The sequence below is a fragment of the Mytilus edulis genome, chromosome 5 (genome assembly GCF_963676685.1).
Source record: "Mytilus edulis chromosome 5, xbMytEdul2.2, whole genome shotgun sequence".
NCBI classification, from domain to species: Eukaryota; Metazoa; Mollusca; class Bivalvia; order Mytilida; family Mytilidae; genus Mytilus; species Mytilus edulis.
The window spans coordinates 93626143-93647734 of record NC_092348.1 but is presented as its reverse complement, the minus strand read 5'-3'; the positions used below and the strand labels follow the sequence as shown (position 1 = coordinate 93647734).

The following is a 21592-nucleotide window of genomic DNA, read 5'->3' as shown; positions in this document are numbered from 1 at the left end:
TGAACATTATTGCTGTTTACAGTTTATCGCTATCTATAATAGTATTCAAGATAACCAAAAACGGCAAAATTTCTTTAAAAATTACCAATTGGAGGGCAGCAACCCAACAACCAGTTGTCCAATTCATCTGAAAAATTCAGGGCAGATAGATATTGACTTGATTAACAATTTAACTTCTTGTCAGATTTGCTCTAGATGCTTTGAATTCATAGTTATAAGCCAAAAACTGCATTTTACCCCTATGTTCTATTTTTAGCCGTGGCGGCCATCTTGGTTGAATGGCCAGGTCATAGGACACATTTTTCAAACTAGATACCCCAAAGATGATTGTGGCCTAGTAGTTTCAGTGGAGATTTTGTAAAAGATTACTTAGATTTATGAAAAATGGTTAAAGATTGACTATAAAGGGCAATAACTCCTAAAGGGGTCAACTGACCATTTTGGTCATGTTGACTTATTTGTAGATCTTACTTTGCTGAACATTATTGCTGTTTACAATTTATCTCTATCTATAATAGTATTCAAGATAATAACCAAAAACAGCAAAATTTCCTCAAAATTACCAATTCAGGGGCAGCAACCCAACAACCGATTGACCGATTCATCTGAAAATTTCAGGGCAGATAGATCTTGACCTGATAAACATTTTTATCCCTGTCAGATTTCCTCAAAATGCTTTGGTTTTTGAGTTATAAGCCAAAAACTGCATTTTACCCCTATGTTCTATTTTTAGCGGTGGCGGCCATCTTGGTTGGTTGACCAGGTCACGCCACACATTTTTTAAACTAGATACCCCAAAGATGATTGTGGCCAAGTTTGGATTAATTTGGCCCAGTAGTTTCAGAGGAGAAGATTTTTTGTAAAAGATTAATTTAATTTATGAAAATGGTTAAAATTGACTATAAAGGGCAATAACTCCTAAACGGGTCAACTGACCATTTTGGTCATGTTGACTTATTTGTAGATCTTACTTTGCTGAACATTATTGCTGTTTACAGTTTATCTCTATCTATAATAATATTCAAGATAATAACCAAAAACAGCAAAATTTCCTCAAAATTACCAATTCAGGGGCAGTAACCCAACAACCGATTGACTGATTCATCTGAAAATTTCAGGGCAGATAGATCTTGACCTGATAAACATTTTTACCCCATGTCAGATTTGCTTTAAATGCTTTGGTTTTTGAGTTATAAGCCAAAAACTGCATTTTACCCCTTTGTTCTATTTTTAGCGGTGGCGGCCATCTTGGTTGGTTGACCAGGTCACGCCACACATTTTTTAAACTAGATACCCCAAAGATGATTGTGGCCAAGTTTGGATTAATTTGGCCCAGTAGTTTCAGAGGAGAAGATTTTTGTAAAAGATTACTTTAATTAACGAAAAATGGTTAAAAATTGACTATAAAGGGCAATAACTCCTAAACGGGTCAACTGACCATTTAGGTCATGTTGACTTATTTGTAGATCTTACTTTGCTGAACATTATTGCTGTTTACAGTTTATCTCTATCTATAATAATATTCAAGATAATAACCAAAAACAGCAAAATTTCCTCAAAATTACCAATTCAGGGGCAGCAACCCAACAACCGATTGACCGATTCATCTATAAATTTCAGGGCAGATAGATCTTGACCTGATAAACATTTTTACCCCATGTCAGATTTGCTCTAAATGCTTTGGTTTTTGAGTTATAAGCCAAAAACTGCATTTTACCCCTATGTTCTATTTTTAGCCGTGGCGGCCATCTTGGTTGGTTGACTGGGTCACGCCACACATTTTTTAAACTAGATACCCCAATGATGATTGTGGCCAAGTTTGGTTTGATTTGGCCCAGTAGTTTCAGAGGAGAAGATTTTTGTAAAAGTTAACGACGACGACGGACGACGACGGACGACGAAGGACGACGGACGCCAAGTGATGAGAAAAGCTCACTTGGCCCTTCGGGCCAGGTGAGCTAAAAAACAACAGCAGAAGGTCACCAACAGGTCTTCTATGTAGCGAGAAATTCCCGCACCCGGAGGCGTCCTTCAGCCGGCCCCTAAACAAATATATGCTAGTTCAGTGATAATGAATGCCATACTAATTTCCAAATTGTACACAAGAAACTAAAATTAAAAATAGTACAAGACTAACAAAGGCCAGAGGCTCCTGACTTGGGACAGGCGCAAAAATGCGGTGGGGTTAAACATGTTTGTGAGATCTCAACCCTCCCCCTTTACCTCTAGCCAATGTAGAAAAGTAAACGCATAACAATACGCACATTAAAATTCAGTTCTAGAGAAGTTCAAGTCTGATGTCAGAAGATGTAACCAAAGAAAATAAACAAAATGACAATAATACATAAATAACAACAGACTACTAGCAGTTAACTGACATGCCAGCTCCAGACTTTAATTAAACTGATTGAAAGATTATGATTTCATTATATGAACATCAGGCACAATCCTTCCCTTTAGGGGTTTAGTATCATACGATCATAACATATATGAGAAGTATACTCAGATATTAAAGTAATAAAATCATTTAACATACTTGATAGTAAAGTTTTTATGAGGAAATATGTTTGTCAAACCAATTGTACCATCTTTGATTTTCAATTGCACATTTCTGTTATTTTTCATCTTGCAAAAAATGTCACTGCGATAAGGGTTACTTCTCTGGCCTCAACAGCACATGCTCTTTATATTCAGTTTCATATTTCAGAGATGATGGATCTAGAAAATGTTTGCAACAATTGACATTGATGTTGGTGTATTGCAAGTCAATTGAAATCACCAAGGGTACTACCTAAGGTTCAATATTCCATAAGTTATTTAGAACTAATGGTGTTAGTGGCAATCTAAAATGCAAGATGACTGCCATGACTATACTTCTATTGCTGAAAGTTTAACTTTCACTGAATGAGTCATTAATTTATATGTACATGTAAGACTAATATTCAGGCTCCATTTGGTCTCAAATTGTTGAGATGTTTGTCTTAAAAACATTTATTATGTAATATCAGTACTTATTCAGTATGATCAGTCAGAACTTTGTGTCATATAAACACTGGCTCAGGATCATCAGCTAATATTTTGGTCATGTCAACACTGGTTCTCTATGGGTCATGTCAACAATGGTTCAGTATTATCAGTCAGAACTTTGTGTCATATAAACACTGATGCAGTATCAACAGTCAGAACTTTGTGTCATATAAACACTGATTCAGTATCATCAGGCAGAACTTTGTGTCATGTCAACACTGATTCAGTATCATCAGTCAGAACTTTGTGTCATGTCGGCACTGATTTAGTATCATCAGTCAGAACTTTTTGTCATGTCAACACTGGTTCAGTACCATCAGTCAGATCTTTGTGTCATGTCACCACTGGTTCAGTATCATCAGTCAGAACTTTGTGTCATGTTAACTCTGGTTCAGTATCGTCAGTCAGATCTGTGTCATGTCAGCACTAATTTGGTATCATCAGTCAAAACTTTGTGTCATATCAACACTGGTTCAGTATTATCAGTCAGAAGTTTGTGTCATGTCAACACTGGTTAGTATCATCAGTCAGACCTTTTTGTCTGAAGTATCAGCAAACAGAACTTTGTGTCATGTCAGCACTGATTCAGTTTCATTAGTCAGAACTTTGTGTCTGTAGTATCAGCAAACAGAACTTTGTGTCATGTCAGCACTGATTAAGTATTATTAGTCAGAACTTTGTGTCATATCAACACTGGCTCAGTATCATCAGTCAGAACTTTGTGTCATGTCAACACTGGTTAGTATCATCAATCAGACCTTTGTGTCTGTAGTATCAGCAAACAGAACTTTGTGTCATGTCAGCACTGATTTAGTATTATTAGTCAGAACTTTGTGTCATATCAATACTGGCTCAGTATCATCAGTCAGAACTTTGTGTCATGTCAACACTGGTTATGGTAATATCATCAGTCAGACCTTTTTGTCTGTAGTATCAGCAAACAGAACTTTGTGTCATGTCAGCACTGATTTAGTTTTATTAGTCAGAACTTTGTGTCATATCAACACTGGCTCAGTATCATCAGTCAGAACTTTGTGTCATGTCAACACTGGTTAGTATCATCAGTCAGACCTTTTTGTCTGAAGTATCAGCAAACAGAACTTTGTGTCATGTCAGCACTGATTCAGTTTCATTAGTCAGAACTTTGTGTCTGTAGTATCAGCAAACAGAACTTTGTGTCATGTCAGCACTGATTTAGTATTATTAGTCAGAACTTTGTGTCATATCAACACTGGTTATTATCATCAGTCAGACCCTTTTGTCTGTAGTATCAGCAAACAGAACTTTGTGTCATGTCAGCACTGGTTAGTATCATCAGTCAGAACTTTTTGTCTGTAGTATCAGCAAACAGAACTTTGTATCATGTCAGCACTGATTCAGTATCATTAGTCAGAACTTTGTGTCATGTCAACACTGGCTCAGTATCATCAGTCAGTACTTTGTGTCATGTCAACACTGGCTCAGTATCATCAGTTAGAACTTTGTTTCATGTCAACACTGATTTAGTATCATTAGTCAGAACTTTGTGTCATGTCAACACTGGCTCAGTATCATCAGTCAGTACTTTGTGTCATGTCAACACTGATTCAGTATCATTAGTCAGACCTTTGTGTCATGTCAACACTGGCTCAGTATCATCAGTCAGAACTTTGTGTCATGTCAAAACTGATTCAGTATCATTAGTCAGAACTTTGTGTCATGTCAACACTGGTTCAGTATCATCAGTCAGTACTTTGTTTCATGTCAACACTGATTTAGTATCATTAGTCAGAACTTTGTGTCATGTCAGCACTGATTCAGTTTCATTAGTTAGAACTTTGTGTCATGTCAACACTGGTTCAGTATCATCAGTCAGTACTTTGTGTCATGTCAACACTGATTCAGTATCATCAGTCAGACCTTTGTGTCATGTCAACACTGATTCAGTATCATCAGTCAGACCTTTGTGTCATGTCAACACTGATTCAGTATCATTAGTCAGAACTTTGGGGTGCTATAAACAGTTTTGTATAAAAAAACTAGGGGTTATTCCCCGACTAAAAATAGACATGGAGGGAAGTCCTTTTTTATCAATATAATTGGTGAAAAAGTATCATGTTTTTTGTATTTGATTGTAAAAATAAGTTAATTAGCTTCAATTAAAACAGGTTATATGATTTAAAAAATAATTCAAAAATTAGATTAAATATTCATGTTTTGAGGGGAGACAACACTGTAAACATCCTGGTTTTTTTTGGCAGTGAAAATTGAAAACTTATTTGCAGCCACTGTAGCTCTTTTCAGAGCAGGCAAACGTACCTTGAAGCATGAATTTTTTGAAAGACCAGGTAAAAACCTATAAAATTCATACAGTTTTGATTATGAAAAATGTGCATGTATCATGTCTTCATGGGTGTGCACATGACCTGATTTCAGTTTTTTTAGGCATAGATTAGGCAATGTTTTCCCATTTTCTCTGGATAAAACTTTTTGATACTATTAAAAGTACAATTTATTTTTATTTCATTATAAACTAGAGAAAATTCTGATTCTAATGATATCTAGTTTTATACAAGTATCTTTATTAACATTAACACCACTAAGGGTCAATTATACATGGTCCCTAGACGTCATAGAAAAAAATTGTTGATTGCACCCTTGTGTCATGTCAACACTGGTTCAGTATTGTTAGTCAGAACTTTGTGTCATGTCAAAAATTGGTTCAGTATCATTATTCAGAACTTTGTGTCATATCAACACTGGCTCAGTATCATCAGTCAGAACTTTGTGTCATGTCAAAACTGATTCAGTATCATTAGTCAGAACTTTGTGTCATGTCAACACTGGTTCAGTATCATCAGTCAGAACTTTGTGTCATGCCAACACTGATTCAGTATCATTAGTCAGAACTTTGTGTCATGTCAACACTGGTTCAGTATCATTAGTCAGAACTTTGTGTCATGTCAACACTGGTTCAGTATCATTAGTCAGAACTTTGTGTCATGCCAACACTGATTCAGTAACAGGAGCCAGAACTTTGTGTCACGTCAACACTGAATGCAGAATCATCAATCAGAATTTCAAAAAACAGACGGAGAAACTTAACAATATTAGAATTACAAATCAGAACTTCTATTAGTTCATCAATAGTGTACAATTAAATTAAAGCAGAAATGACAATTCCAGGAAAATAATTTATTTTGAAATGCATATATATGTATGAAGATTTCATGAAAAAGTCTTGAGATGACAATTATTTTCATTTACATATGGTATGATATTGACAGAAAAAATACAATATAAATTAGGGTAACAATAATATAGACAAAGCAATCACTCCTCTTGATTCAAAACAATTTTTTTTAGTATTCATATATATTAATAAAAATACACCCTCTCAATGTCAGTTACTTTCCTTTCCTTAAGAAAAGGAATTAGTTTGCTTAAACTTAATTATTTAATAATGAATTAAAATGAGATATATTTAATAGACAATATATTATGCAAATATAAATATTTATGACATATTGCACTAAGAAAAAATCCTTAACAACTTTACTCTTTCAAATACAGATTGATATTATTGATTGATTAGTGTTTCACCAGCTAACCACGATACGGTTATTTTGCAGGATTAGTTTTGATCGTCTAATATCATAATATTTAATTTTATTGTATCAATAGTTCTTATTCTTTAAATATATTTCTACAACATGTGTATCTGATTTTTATTTGTATTCAATAAATTAGCATGTCATTAAATCTCTTCAGTAAAACAAAACAAAACAATTTCAGATCTGACCCTGTATCACAGACAAGCTACAGCACTTTTATGGTCCTTGATAACAGTATTTTTATCACTCTTTGGCTAACAGCACCAACATATTTTTGTATTCAGATCTCTCATTGGCTAACATCTTCAACAAGGTTTGTGTTCTTTCCAATCATTGGCTAACAGCACTGACTGCTAACACTGATGGTGCCTGCTTCTCTATTCCAAGTTTCTTCCCATTAACAACTAATACTAAAGGTGAATTTACTCTAATACTATTGAAGTTTAAATTCTGAAAATAAGAGTAAAAATTAGATACTAGAAGTGAGATTTATACCTTGAGATAATTGCCTAGATAAAACCTACAGCTTTTCTATAATTTTGTGTTGAAGACATTTGGAACAAAACACAGATCTCAGAATAACATAGTGTATAGTAAGATGCAGTTTTTGTCAATAGTTATGAGAAATTAAATGCAGTTGGATCATATATGATCCTCAAATATATGTTTGGTGTAACTAGCGAAGCAGGATCTGTTTACCCTTTTGGAACACCTGAGATAACCCCACTTTTTGGTGGAGTTCAGCCTTTTGCTATATATGCAGTGTTTTGTGAACTTGTTTGTCTTTCAACATCTTTTTCCTGCCAAGATTTTGTCAGTTGATCTGGACTGGTGTGTTTTGAATGTGCCTTAGATATCTTTTGCCTCCCTTTTTTGTCATATGTTATAAAATTTACCACATCTTTATGTGAGACTTTGATGGTCTGTAGATATGGTTCTGGTATGGCGACAGAGTCCCCGATCTTGACCCCACTACCTTGTTCAGGGAAATCTTACCACATCTTTATGTGAGACTTTGATGGTCTGTAGATATGGTTCTGGTATGGATACAGAGTCCCCGATCTTGACCCCACTACCTTGTTCAGGGAAAACTTACCACATCTGTATGTGAGACTTTGATGGTCTGTAGATATGGTTCTGGTATGGATACAGAGTCCCCGATCTTGACCCCACTACCTTGTTCAGGGAAAACTTACCACATCTTTATGTGAGACTTTGATGGTCTGTAGATATGGTTCTGGTATGGATACAGAGTCCCCGATCTTGGCCCCATTACCTTGTTCAGGGAAAACATACCACATCTGTATGTGAGACTTTGATGGTCTGTAGATATGGATCTGGTATGGATACAGAGTCCCCGATCTTGACCCCACTACCTTGTTCAGGGAAAACTTACCACATCTGTATGTGAGACTTTGATGGTCTGTAGATATGGTTCTGGTATGGATACAGAGTCCCTGATCTTGACCCCACTACCTTGTTCAGGGAAAACTTACCACATCTTTATGTGAGACTTTGATGGTCTGTAGATATGGATCTGGTATGGATACAGAGTCCCCAATCTTGACCCCACTACCTTGTTCAGGGAAAACTTACCACATCTTTATGTGAGACTTTGATGGTCTGTAGATATGGTTCTGGTATGGATACAGAGTCCCCGATCTTGACCCCACTACCTTTATCGTAAATACCGCACACTGGACGTTTACTATGTACCGCGCTTTATGTAACGTCACGTCACCTTGACGTGTTACTATGCTTTTCTAATATTTTTATGTTATATGATAAATCATAAAAAGAAAGAAACTTCTATTAACCATTTATAGTAAAAATACAAAAAATGGATCATTTAATTCATTGTAATTTTGAAATTATCAATTCCTTGACAAAGGATCATCCAAAATCAACTTTAATTTTGTCCTTTTAACTTATACTTTAAATCATTTTACTAAAATAATGCCAAAATTTAGTTCTACTGAATATAACCTTAACATTGGCATGTGGAATATTCAAGGTTTAAATTCAGAAAAAATTTCTGATCATGCATTTGTAAATTTTGTATCAAAAATGCATATTATTAGTCTTGTTGAAACTTGGAGTGACAGTGGTAAACCTGTTGATAATATTCCTGGATTTGATTTTATATGTAATAGTACCAGGAAAAAACATAAAAGAGCCAGACGTGGTTCTGGTGGTATTTCTCTGTATGTCAGAAGTTCTATATATAAAGGTATATCCAAACTAACTTGTACTCATAATAATGCTGTATGGGTTAAACTAGATAAACATTTTTTTAATCTTAAGAATGATATTTTTATGGCTACAGTATATTTTTCACCAGAATATTCTTCTGGTTGTACAGAAGATATAAATGAAGTTTATTCAAAGTTGCTAAGAAATATTGAGCACTATAGTCAACTCGGAGATATTGTAATTCAAGGTGATTTTAATGCATACACCAATACTATTCCAGATTTTGTTATCTCTGATGAAGCAAAATTCCCAAAATCAAAAGACAATGATTATTCAATTGACTCACATAGTTTAAGAAATAATCTTGATTCAAAATCTGCAAATAAGAGTGGAAAGTTATTAATTGATTTATGTAAAGAATCCGGACTCAGAATACTGAACGGAAGAACTATTGGAGACCCTTTGGGCAAATGTACATGTATAACATATAATGGTTCCAGTCTTGTAGACTATACACTTGTGTCTTCTAATTTATTACAATACATAGGAAACTTTAAAGTTAGTGATTTTACGCCAATATCAGATCACTGTCCTATCAGTTGCTCTTTACTTACTTGCTTTCACAAATGTAAAACTATAGAGACAAAATTAGATCCTCTCCCTGGTAAATTTATTTGGGATAACAAAGCAATTGATTGTTATACTACAAACATTCAAAACTCACATGTAAAACAAAGACTAGATGAATTTGTAAATGATAAACAGATTGATTGTAATTCAGCTGTTGAAAAATTCAACGCTATTTTGTGTGATACAGCACTTTTATCCACTAAATTTGTTCAAAAGAAAATCATGAATAGGCCTATTAAGAAAAATAAAAAACCATGGTTCTCAGACTCTTGTCATGACCTCCATACTACAGTTAAAAAGTACTGTTTACTTGTAAATAAGTTTCCAGACAATGGATCCTATAGAAAATCATTTTACTCATTCAAATCTAAATTAAGAAGAAGGTGTAAACAAGAAGAAAGAAGTTACAAGAGTCAAATCTGTGACCAAATTTCACTAAATATGAAAAAAGACCCAAAGACATTTTGGAATTTACTTAACAAATTAAGTTCTCTTTCAGAAATAAAAGAGGAAAACAATTTTGATCAAGAATTATTTATAAACTACTTTAAAAAAATGAACAGTACTTCTAATATCCAAAACAATAAATTCCATGACATAATTATTGAAAAATTAACAGCCTTAAAAAAGACACTAAATACATGCAACTCTGACAACGAATTTAATAGTGTTTATTAATTCAGCCAGCTGAAATTTTAAATGCAGTTAAAACACTTAAAAATGGTAAATCATCAGCTGAAGACTTAATTTCTAACGAAATGATTAAATGCGGTATGCCAGTATTATTAGAACCCCTATTAAAACTTTTTAACCTAGTATTTATGAAAGGCAGCTTCCCAAAATTATGGAACAAAAGTCTGATTACTTTAATTCATAAAAAGGGGAACAAATCTGACCCCTCTAATTATAGAGGTATCTCATTGACTTCTAATTTGGGAAAATTATTCAATAAAATTATACACACTAGACTTATGAAGTTTATTAACACCAATAATTTGATAAGTGAAAATCAGATTGGCTTCAAAGAAAAAGCTAGAACAGCAGATCATATATTCTCATTAAAGTCTATTGTAGACAAATATAAAACTAAAAAAAAGAAAATTTTTGCAGCATTTATAGATCTGCGAAAAGCCTTTGATACTGTCTGGAGGGAGGGTTTATTCTACATTCTACTCCAAAACAGACTTCCAGGCAAACTTTTTAACGTCATCCAATCAATGTATAATGACAACAAATGCAGAATTAAATTTCAAAATGGTATTAGCCATGAATTTATATCAAATTGCGGAGTAAAACAAGGGGATGTACTTAGCCCCACTTTGTTTAATATTTATATAAATGGCCTTGTAAATGACCTTGATTATGCAAACACTCAACCAATTATTATAGGAGATGTTAAACTAACATCATTATTATATGCAGATGACATTATTTTATTGTCTGAAACCCAAGAAGGGCTACAAAATGCACTAAATGAGTTAACTAAATTTTGTTCCCTATGGAAACTTGATGTTAACAAACAAAAATCAAAAATTATAATATTCAATTCTAATGGAAAATCTCATTGTAATTATTTTAAAGTAGAAAAAGAACATCTTGAGACTGTTAAATCTATTTGTTACCTTGGAATAACTATAAATTGTTCAGGAAGTTTAAATCATTCAAAAAAAAATCTTATGGAAAAAGGAAGAAAAGCTTGGTTTAAAATTAAAAAAACAGTCTCTTTAGATAATTCCTGCAGTATGCTTGAAAAATTATTTGATACTTTAGTTGTTCCAATAACTCTTTATGGAAGTGAAGTTTGGGGTGTAAGCCAAGTGTTCAAAGATTCAGATCCATTTGAACATTTACATATTAAATTTATTAAAGAAATTTTAGGAGTACAGTGCAAAACAACAAATGTAGCCTGTTTAACTGAGACAAACAGAATCCCTTTGTACTTTAAAATTCACCTTTCAGCTATAAAATTTCTAAATCACATTGTAAACTCTCCTAACACTTTAGTCCATAAAATATATAATAATGTAGAGAAAACAAGTAAATGGGTTAACATTGTAAAAGACTGGTTAAATAAATTAGGTTTTGGTCATCTCACTTTTAATACTTTTAATTTAAAATATCACATAAATAGTATCCAACAAAGAATCTATGACCAGGCTTATCAAATTATGAATTGTTCTATCAATAAATGTGAAAAATTAAATTTTTTTTGTCATACTAAAAGAATTAGAAAAAGGCCCCCATATATTGATATATGTAAATTCAAAACCGACCGATCAGTTTTCAGTAAATTTAAACTAAGTGCGCATTCCCTAGCAATTGAAAGAGGGCGTTATACCAACATTGAAAGAAATAAACGCATTTGCTTATCCTGTAACAGACAAGAAATTGAGGATGAATACCATTTCTTCTCAATCTGTCCATGCTATAAATCATTAAGGGATACCTATATACAAAATATTAATAAAAATCTTAATTTTAATTTTATTAAATTGCAGTCCACTATAACACTAAATCATTTGACTGTACTTTTAAATAGCAGTCTACCAGTCATTATAAAAATCACCATAAAGTATATTAATGATTGTCTTTTATTAAGAACATCTGTATAACTTTTTTTTTTAATATGCAACCTAATTTTTGTTTGTGTTCTTTTTTATAATTGTTCATGAACATTAACAATGTGTAAACTGTTGATATTTATAGCCTTTTTCTTCTTGCTGTGAATACCACTGTCACTCTAATATAGTTATAATCAATTTAACTATTGTCAGTTTATTGTTTTAATTTTGTATGCCATAACCATTTAATGTAAATGTGTTTGTGCGAATAAAATATTGTCTATTGTCTATTGTCTATTGTCTATCAAATAGTCAAGACGTCTTTTATTTCTATCACCCACTTTATGATATTATGGTGCCGTAACCAAAAGGGAAAATGGATACGAAGATGAAAGCCGTACGAGCGGGACACAAAGGTGCAGTAACGAAACTCCTGAAGAAATTTGAAGAAATTCAACAAAGTTCCGAAGCGGATTACGAGGAAATTTCAACATTATTAGAAGTAGTCACTCAGAAGAAAAGAACTTTAGAGAACATCAACGAGAAGATCTTGGAGCAAACTTCAGATGAAGATGTAGCAGTGGAAATACTGGAATCAGATGAGTACATGTTCAATTTAGAATATAAATTACGGCAAATAACAAAATTGTCAAAGTCAGTTCAAAATCAGAGTTTTCCCGCAAATGAACCTATTTCATCGAATTTGAACCCTCACGCCGATAATTTTATACAATCAGTTCCATCTACATTTATTAGTCAACCTTCAACATCTGCAAACCAACAATATACGCATAGCTCAAATTCACGCGCATCGTCTAGCGCAAACAGCGAGTATCACAAGCTACCAAAGTTAAATTTACCTATATTTACCGGAGATATACTAGACTGGCAATCGTTTTGGGACTCCTATGAAACCGCGATCCACACTAATCCTACACTGAGTGATGCACAAAAATTCAACTACCTAAAGTCCCTTCTACAAAGCGAAGCTTTACAAACTATAGCAGGTTTTTCCATGACGAACACAAATTACGAGAAAGCAATTTCATTACTCCAGGAAAGATACGGGCAAACTCATAAAATCGTCCAAACCTACATGCAGGCCTTACTTGATTTACAGGCTCCAATTAATACAATTACTAGTCTCCGTAACTACTATGATAAGACAGAAACGTATGTAAGAGGTCTCGAGTCACTCGGACAGACAGACGATACTTATGGATCACTTCTTGTCCCTGTAATTTTAAATAAATTACCCGTAGAGATACGTCAACACTTAGCACGAGAACACAGATCCACAAACTGGACCTTACATGATTTACGCAAAGCGCTTCTCGAAGAACTTAATATTATGGAAGCCGGTAAATTACCGGAAAAAGTAGAAAGCCCACTCGCTACCGCTACATTCTTGACCAACGCAAAATCACGTACAAAATCGTCATTCAACAAGAACGAAAGGTCGTATTCGGATAAAAAGATAAACACAAAGCAATGCGCATTTTGTCACGAAATCGGACACACACCCGTCAACTGCACTAAAGTCACAACCGCTAACGCGCGGATGAATATAGTCAAGAGTGAACGACTGTGTTTCAACTGCCTAGGTCACCACAAACTAGCTGATTGTAAATCAAAAAGTAACTGCCGAAATTGTAACAAACGTCATCACACTAGCATATGTAGTAATGAAGAGAAATCTGAGGAATCGAGCAAACCACCAGCCAATGAAACCGAAAATACGGTATTACATTCGTCCCTAACACAAAGAACAACAAATGTACTGTTAAAGACAGCCGTCGCTACTGTTAGTTCGAAAAAACAAAGTACAGAAGCAAATATTTTGTTAGATGAAGGTGCGCAGAGGTCCTTCATAACAGAGACACTTGCAGAGAAGTTGGATTTAGTTTCAAGCGGAAACGAAGTAGTACACCTTTCCGGTTTCGGAGAACAAAATAGACAAGTAAGACACATGAAATCGGCAACAGTTTATATTCAAACAGATGAAGGCGAAAATATACCACTAAATGTACTAATTATTCCTGAAATTGCAATGCCACTACAAATTCACGTGAGATCCGTTACTAACATGAGACACTTACGAGGACTAAAATTAGCACATCCTGTTTCGGACGATGACATGTTCGAAATTGAAATACTAATCGGAGCAGATTATTATTGGAGTATAGTTGGAGATGACATTATTAGAGGTGAAGGACCAACCGCCGTTGAATCCAGGCTTGGATACCTCCTATCAGGACCAACAATGACAAGTACATGTACTACAAGTAGGAGCTCTATTCTTAATGTTATAGTATCACACAAGACAGAGGAATTAAACCTAGAGAAATTCTGGGAGATTGAATCGATTGGAGTTGAAGATAAGACCGGAAATACTGAAAACGACGAATTTCAGAAAATGTACGAAGAAACAGCAATATCTTTCAATAACAACAGGTATATAGCCAAACTTCCGTGGAAAGCAGAACATCCACCGCTACCAACAAACAAAGCTGTTGCTTTCAGAAGGACTGAGAGTGTCATTAAACGTTTACAAAAGGAACCAAAATTACTTTTAAAATACGGAGAAATAATTGATGAGCAGGAAAAGCGAGGGTTCATTGAGAGAGTTGATAACGAAGAAATCAATCTAAATATCAAGCTGCATTACATACCACATCACCCAGTAAAAAAGGATTCAGTCACGACCCCAATCAGGATCGTATATGATTGTAGTTGCAAACAGACACCAGATAGTGCTAGCTTGAATGACTGCTTACTGAATGTACCGCCTAAATTAAATGAAGTCACCGCCATACTACTCAGATTCCGCTTGAATAAGTATGCAGTATCTACAGACATCGAAAAGGCGTTTCTAAATGTTGGACTGGACATTGAGGACCGGGACGTAACTAGGTTTTTCTGGTTGAGTAAACCAACAGACCCAAACAGCGATTTAACAACATACAGATTCAAGTCCGTACTATTTGGTGCTACATGCTCGCCATTTATATTGAACGCCGTATTATCAAAGCACTTGAATAACCATCCAGTTGATTTCACGGATAAACTTACCAAAGATTTATATGTAGATAACATTGTATCAAGCTTTGAATCAGAAGAAGAACTGTTGAAATACTTTAAACTCGTTCGTAGTTTATTTGCAGATGGAGGATTTAATTTGCGCTCATGGGCCTCGAACAGTCAACTACTACAAGTATTAGCAAGAACCGAAAACGTTATGGACAAAGATCAACTAGTTAAAATCTTAGGATTACGATGGGATACAGCCAGTGACACATTAGGATTCGTTACGCCTAATCTAGATACATCAGAACTAATAACAAAACGCGAAGTACTAAGACAATCATCAAGGATTTATGACCCGCTAGGAATACTAAGCCCTATAACCGTCCGCAGTAAAATGTTAATGCAGAACATATGGGAGAAAAACTTCCACTGGGACGAATTACTACCCGACTCAACGATCACAGAATGGGTGAATATCAGAAAGGATATACAGGAAGCCACAAAGACAGTTGTACCCCGACATTACTTTGATGAAAGTCCAGACACAAACAACGACAACGTAATACATGTATTCACGGACTCTAGTATGAAAGCCTACGGCGCATGCGCGTACATTGTAGCAAATGGAAAAAGTTCCTTAATAATGGCAAAGAACAGAGTAGCACCTCTGAAACAACTGACAATACCAAGATTAGAATTGATGGCTGCCGTAATTGGAAGCAGACTTTTAGCACACATAAGGAACACTTTGCAGATAACCCGTGCAGTTTTATGGAGTGATAGCCAGATAGTTTTGACCTGGTTAAGTTCAAAGAAACCTTTAAAACCGTTCATTTCAAACCGCGTTAAGGAAATAACAGAGCTAACAGAAGAGTTAACTTGGCGATACTGTCCAAGTGAGTCAAATCCTGCTGACTTACTGTCAAGAGGGATAACCGTTGATAAATTCAAAGATAACCGACTTTGGATGCATGGCCCAGATTGGCTCACACTTGAAGATAATTGGCCAGAATGGAACAGAGATGAAGCACAAATCTTATCCACTATTGCGCACCAAGAAGTCGCGGTAGATACCGTACAAGCTACACAGAACAAATTTACTATACACATGATACAAGGGATCGGAAATGTCATCGATTTGAATAGATTCAACTCATTCAAGAAACTTCTTCGAATTACCGCTTACGTGAGAAGATTTATTACCAACTGTAGAAAACGAGCTATACACACAGGTATGTTAAACACGATCGAAATACAAAACGCATCTTTAACGTGGATACAATACATACAGAAAAAGCATTATTCAGAAATCATTCAAGATTTGCAAACAGGAGAGGGGAAAAAACACAACCTTGTCAAACAACTTAAATTATACATAGCTCAAGACAAATTAATTCGCTGTGACGGACGCATTCATAATGCACCTCTTGAAGAAAATACAAAATTCCCGATATTGCTACCCGCAAAGGACAAATTGACACAACTTATCATAATGGACGCACATGTAACTCATTTTCATTCAGGATTATCAAGTACCGTAACATTACTACGCCAAACCTATTGGATACCATCGATACGACAAGTTATCAAGAGCATTATACATAAATGCGTGATCTGCAAGAAAGTTGCTGGTCGACCGTATTCGGCTCCAGATCCACCTCCTTTGCCTAAAGACCGACTAACAGAGGCACCCCTGTTTACAGTAACCGGGGTAGATTTTACTGGCGCCTTGAATGTTAAAACCACAGATGGACTTACCAGTAAAGTATACGTTTGTCTCTTTACTTGCGCAAACACTCGTGCTGTACATTTAGAAGTAGTGATGAATTTATCTGAAGAAACATTCATATTAGCGTTTCGAAGATTTGCTAGTAGAAAATCATTACCAAAAACTATGATTTCTGACAACGGAACAACATTCATCGCAGCCGCCAAGCAATTAACAAGATCATCAGCTGTTATAGAAAAACTGAACAACTTCGGCACTACATGGAAGTTTATACCAAAAAGAGCCCCGTGGTATGGTGGATTTTGGGAGAGGCTTATAGGACTAACGAAGGACTCTATTAAAAAGGTATTAGGGCGTTCATTGATTCAGATTGAACTATTAAGAACCATTGTTACGGAAGTTGAAGCTATACTCAACGACAGACCTTTAACATACGTATCATCCGACCTGTTAGATGAACCGCTCACCCCGTCCCACTTACTTTACGGACGTAGAATTACATCACTACCTTACCCTACGAATCAGGAATTGGAACATTCACTAAATGATATGACACATAAATCTACGAATAAACTGTTTAAAATGAAATCACAGATTATTCAAAGTTTTTGGTATAAATGGAAACACGAATATTTAACAGCTCTACGAGAATATCATCGCAATACAGGAAACAATAAACAGCTGATCACCATTGGAGACGTGGTACAAATCTATGAAGATTCGCCGAGGATCAAATGGACACTAGCCGTTGTCGAAAAACTCAACGTAGGAGGAGACGGACTAGCAAGATCTGCCGTCATACGGACCAAAAATGGACACACGTCACGTCCAATCACAAAACTGTACCCACTTGAAGTTAGTTTGAATAGCGATGATGACAATACAGACTGTGCAATTAAAACATGTCGCAAAGCTAAAATGGTTGCCATGGAGAAGATAAAGAAATGGACTAAGTGAATTATAAAAAGACTTTAAATGTGTTAATAGCGAGATTCAATTTAGTTTTTCATGGACATTAACTCATTTGAGAAATGCTTAAAGTTTTCAGATATTTTATTTTCTAAATAGTTTTAAATTCAATGTTTTTTGGTAATTTCACTTTTGTGCGGCCCCCAGTATATCGTAAATACCGCACACTGGACGTTTACTATGTACCGCGCTTTATGTAACGTCACGTCACCTTGACGTGTTACTATGCTTTTCTAATACATCTATCAAATAGTCAAGACGTCTTTTATTTCTATCACCCACTTTATGATAACCTTGTTCAGGGAAAACTTACCACATATTTATGTGAGACTGTGATGGTCTGTAGATATGGTTCTGGTATGGAAACAGAGTCCCCAATTTTGACCCCACTACCTTGTTCAGGGAATACTTACCACATCTTTATGTGAGACTTTGATGGTCTGTAGATATGGTTCTGGTATGGATACAGAGTCCCCGATCTTGACCCCACTACCTTGTTCAGGGAATACTTACCACATCTGTATGTGAGACTTTGATGGTCTGTAGATATGGTTCTGGTATGGATACAGAGTCCCCAATCTTGACCCCACTACCTTGTGATAAATTATATACATTTACAGGTAAGCACTGTTCATCATCATCAACCATACAAAAGGAGCTGTAACAAAAAATAAATATAAAACAACATCATTTAAAAAGTTTGAATTTATCACTCAGAATTTTATGAAGATCATTAAAACATATATTAAAAATACAATGCTAACTGAATGACAAACATACCTTTATTTTGCTTTTTTATGTTGTAAAACTAGGACCGTGTGGAAAATTGTGGATTTATGGAACTGGAGCCCTCTTTAAAATTCCACAATTCTGTATATGTATACAACGCATCCTTTTTATTACAATATAAATATTTCTGATGTATGTTATTTCTATTATATTTATATATGTTCTGCTTTGCACTGCTGTGTACAACAGAGACACATTAGCTAAAGTTCACTCATGTTATGACTGTGTGCCAAGACCAAAAGCATACATGAAAAATACAAATTTTAAAATAAAAACTGGATATGCCAGACTGTTATCCTCTTGTTCTATGAACAACTGAGGGATATTTTTAAAAGATTTAAAATACTTTTGATTTTCAAACTCAAGGAGCCAAATAAGTAGTCTTATCATAATTTATCCGTAACACAGCTTGTTCCTTTGTTTGTGCTACTGTGGGTACTAATTTTTATGGATATTTGAATTCATCGTCGTCTGCGTACATTCCTTTAGAAAACTTGTATTTCGTTGAACATTTAAATTTGTGGTTCCACTGTTTCCAAGAAAATTAGCATCCAACGAATATTTAAGAATCCACAGTATATTATTTATATATTATTGGTGCACAAATATTCCAAAGATTAGATTAACTTACAATGGGACAGGTTCATATGACTGAACAGTACACACAACTTTCCCTAAGATCACTTTCTCTGCATTTAACTGTGGTTTCAGGTCACAGAATTTACATTGTACAAGATTTATGGTCTTCCCTGAAGGCCCTGTGTACTTTCCACCAGCATAAGGACCTAAGTCAACATCCTTTATGGTCTGAACTAAAGCTTTTATCTTCTTGTCTTTAATCTTTCCCTGGAGAGCAAAAATAAAACAAATACTGTCTCACTGAAATTGAGCTTATTATTTTTTTTTATTCATATGTGAATAGGCCACAAAGGTAATGGATTTGAATTTGTTGGTTTACAGATTTTATATTGAAATTATTTGAAGCATTTTTGATCGGTTATCTTATAAAATACAATTTATAATGTTACACTACTGTTTCAGGTTAGGGTGAAGGTTGGCACCTGTTAAAACATTTAATCTGCTGCAGGAGCCTGTTGTTCATTGGTTGTTGTTTGTTGGTGTGGTTCATAAGAGTTCTCGTCTCAAGTTTTTTTATATAGATTAGACTGTTGGTTTTCCTGTTTGGATTGTATTACACTATTCATTTTATAGCCCTTTATAGATAACTATTTGGTGTGAGCCAAGGCTCTAAATTAAATGCTGTACTTTGACCTATAATGGTGTACTTCTACAAATTGTTATTTGGAAATAGAGATGTCTCATACCATATCTTCTTATATCTATGTATTTCCTTGTATAAAAATTTTGACAAATATAATGGTTACCCATGTTTAAATGAATATAGAGCACGGAATGAGAGAACTTTTTCTTAATTTCTACATGTAATTCTAAAGTCTAAACCTTTTGTTCTGTGAGATCTCTAAGATTTGTGAGATATGACATAAGATTTTTCTCATGCTCTCCAGGTTCTGTCCATGTTGGGTCTAATTTTGATGCCATAGAGAAACCATCTACAGCTGCTTGGTAATCTTCTTCATACTTGAAGGCCTAAAATAGATAAAGTATAATAGATGACACTTTTAATATTTTGTTCTTAGTCTTTTTACGTAGATATGTAACTGTTGTTCAGGGGTTGTTTGATGTGGTTTATAGACGTTTTTCGTATCTTGTTTTTTTATATATATATATATAGTAAGGTAAAAATCCAGTTTTAAAGGTCCTATCGTTGGTCAATAATGTCAAATTTGAATACAGGATGTTCTTTCATTTTTTTTAGATTAAAGAAACAAAATATGAAACCTGCATGTATTAGTGTTTATCCATGTTTCTTTAATCTAAAAAAATGAAAGAACATCCTGTATTCAAATTTGACATTATTGACCAACGATAGGACCTTTAAAACTGGATTTTGACCTTACTATATATATATAGAGAGAGAGAGAGCTAATTCGGTACTACAGAATTTGATGTCTTTATATTCAGGAATATCTGATAGTTGTTTGCATAGATGAAATAAAAGAAGCGTACAACCCGGATTTGCCAGACATGTTATTTATCTTTTGTTTATCTGTAAAGAGAGTGAATAAAGTTAGTGAAACAAAGAAATAAATTTCAGACAGGACTGCTTCCGTGCGATGCCCCAGTACTTAATTTGTCAGTCTATTTATAGTTTTTCAATTAGTTCAAATGAATTTATATTCCATACTGACTTTTCTTAATCCCTGTTGTGTTCACAAACAACTAGAATTATTTCTTCCTCACCTTCAGTATTGCTTTTCCTTTTTGGGCAAGAGCCTATTTTGACCGTAGATTGACGATGATTACCTTTACTAGAATCAAGAAACATCACCCATTGAGAACTTGAGATGCTGAGTTATATTCGGAAGAACAATTTAAAAGGAATGATGACAAGTTATAGACACTAAGGTTGAGACAGAACAACAAATGCCTATATTTCGTATTAAATTACAAAAAACAAATACACAAAAAAAATCAGTGTCGAAAATTTGGTGAGGCACTTGACTCAATGGTAGTTATTGCCTTGATGTTCAATACTGTTCATTCAGGAATTATGTGGAATTATTTATGATAATAGTTTTCTCTTTTGAATTGTTTCACAGTACTTCAGCTTAATCAGCCTCAAAATGGCATTAAACCACATATATCATAAATTGAGCTACTTTTGTAATTATAGTGACTAAATGATATTGTTTGACCAGTAAACAGTAAGTCTACCCTTGTGCTTTATCCCTCCTCCCTTCACCATATGGAGTTCTGTTCTCCCTTAGACCTATTCTTTTATCTAAAGACTTTTTTAATCTATATTCAACATTTGCTTGATCAATTGTATTCTTCAAATATATAATTGTAAATTCAAATGATAACAGCATGACTTGTAAATTATTTGTACTGCATACGAAACAGATAAACTCAAGGACAAAAATCCTTATCAAAGATATACTAGTGTCACTCTGTACTTTGAACTTATTATCATCATATGTATCTCCAATTCA

The 21592-nt window shown here is 34.4% G+C and overlaps 1 protein-coding gene across 2 annotated transcripts in view; it reads right to left on the bottom strand.

Moving 5' to 3' along the window:
• Positions 1–6186: 6186 nt before the first annotated feature.
• Positions 6187–21592, bottom strand: part of LOC139525577 (tetratricopeptide repeat protein 5-like) — a 28826-nt gene continuing 13420 nt past the window's right edge. The window contains exons 7-11 of one of the 2 annotated variants that reach the window (XM_071321065.1): positions 19980–20126; positions 19150–19364; positions 18323–18387; positions 18143–18222; positions 6721–7070 (exon numbers count right to left, since the gene is read on the bottom strand). In XM_071321065.1, the coding sequence (XP_071177166.1) occupies positions 6951–7070; positions 18143–18222; positions 18323–18387; positions 19150–19364; positions 19980–20126 (627 nt within the window). In that variant the 3' untranslated portion in view covers positions 6721–6950. Of the gene's footprint in view, positions 7071–18142; positions 18223–18242; positions 18388–19149; positions 19365–19979; positions 20127–21592 lie in introns of both variants that reach the window. The other variant, XM_071321064.1, reaches the window with a different exon arrangement.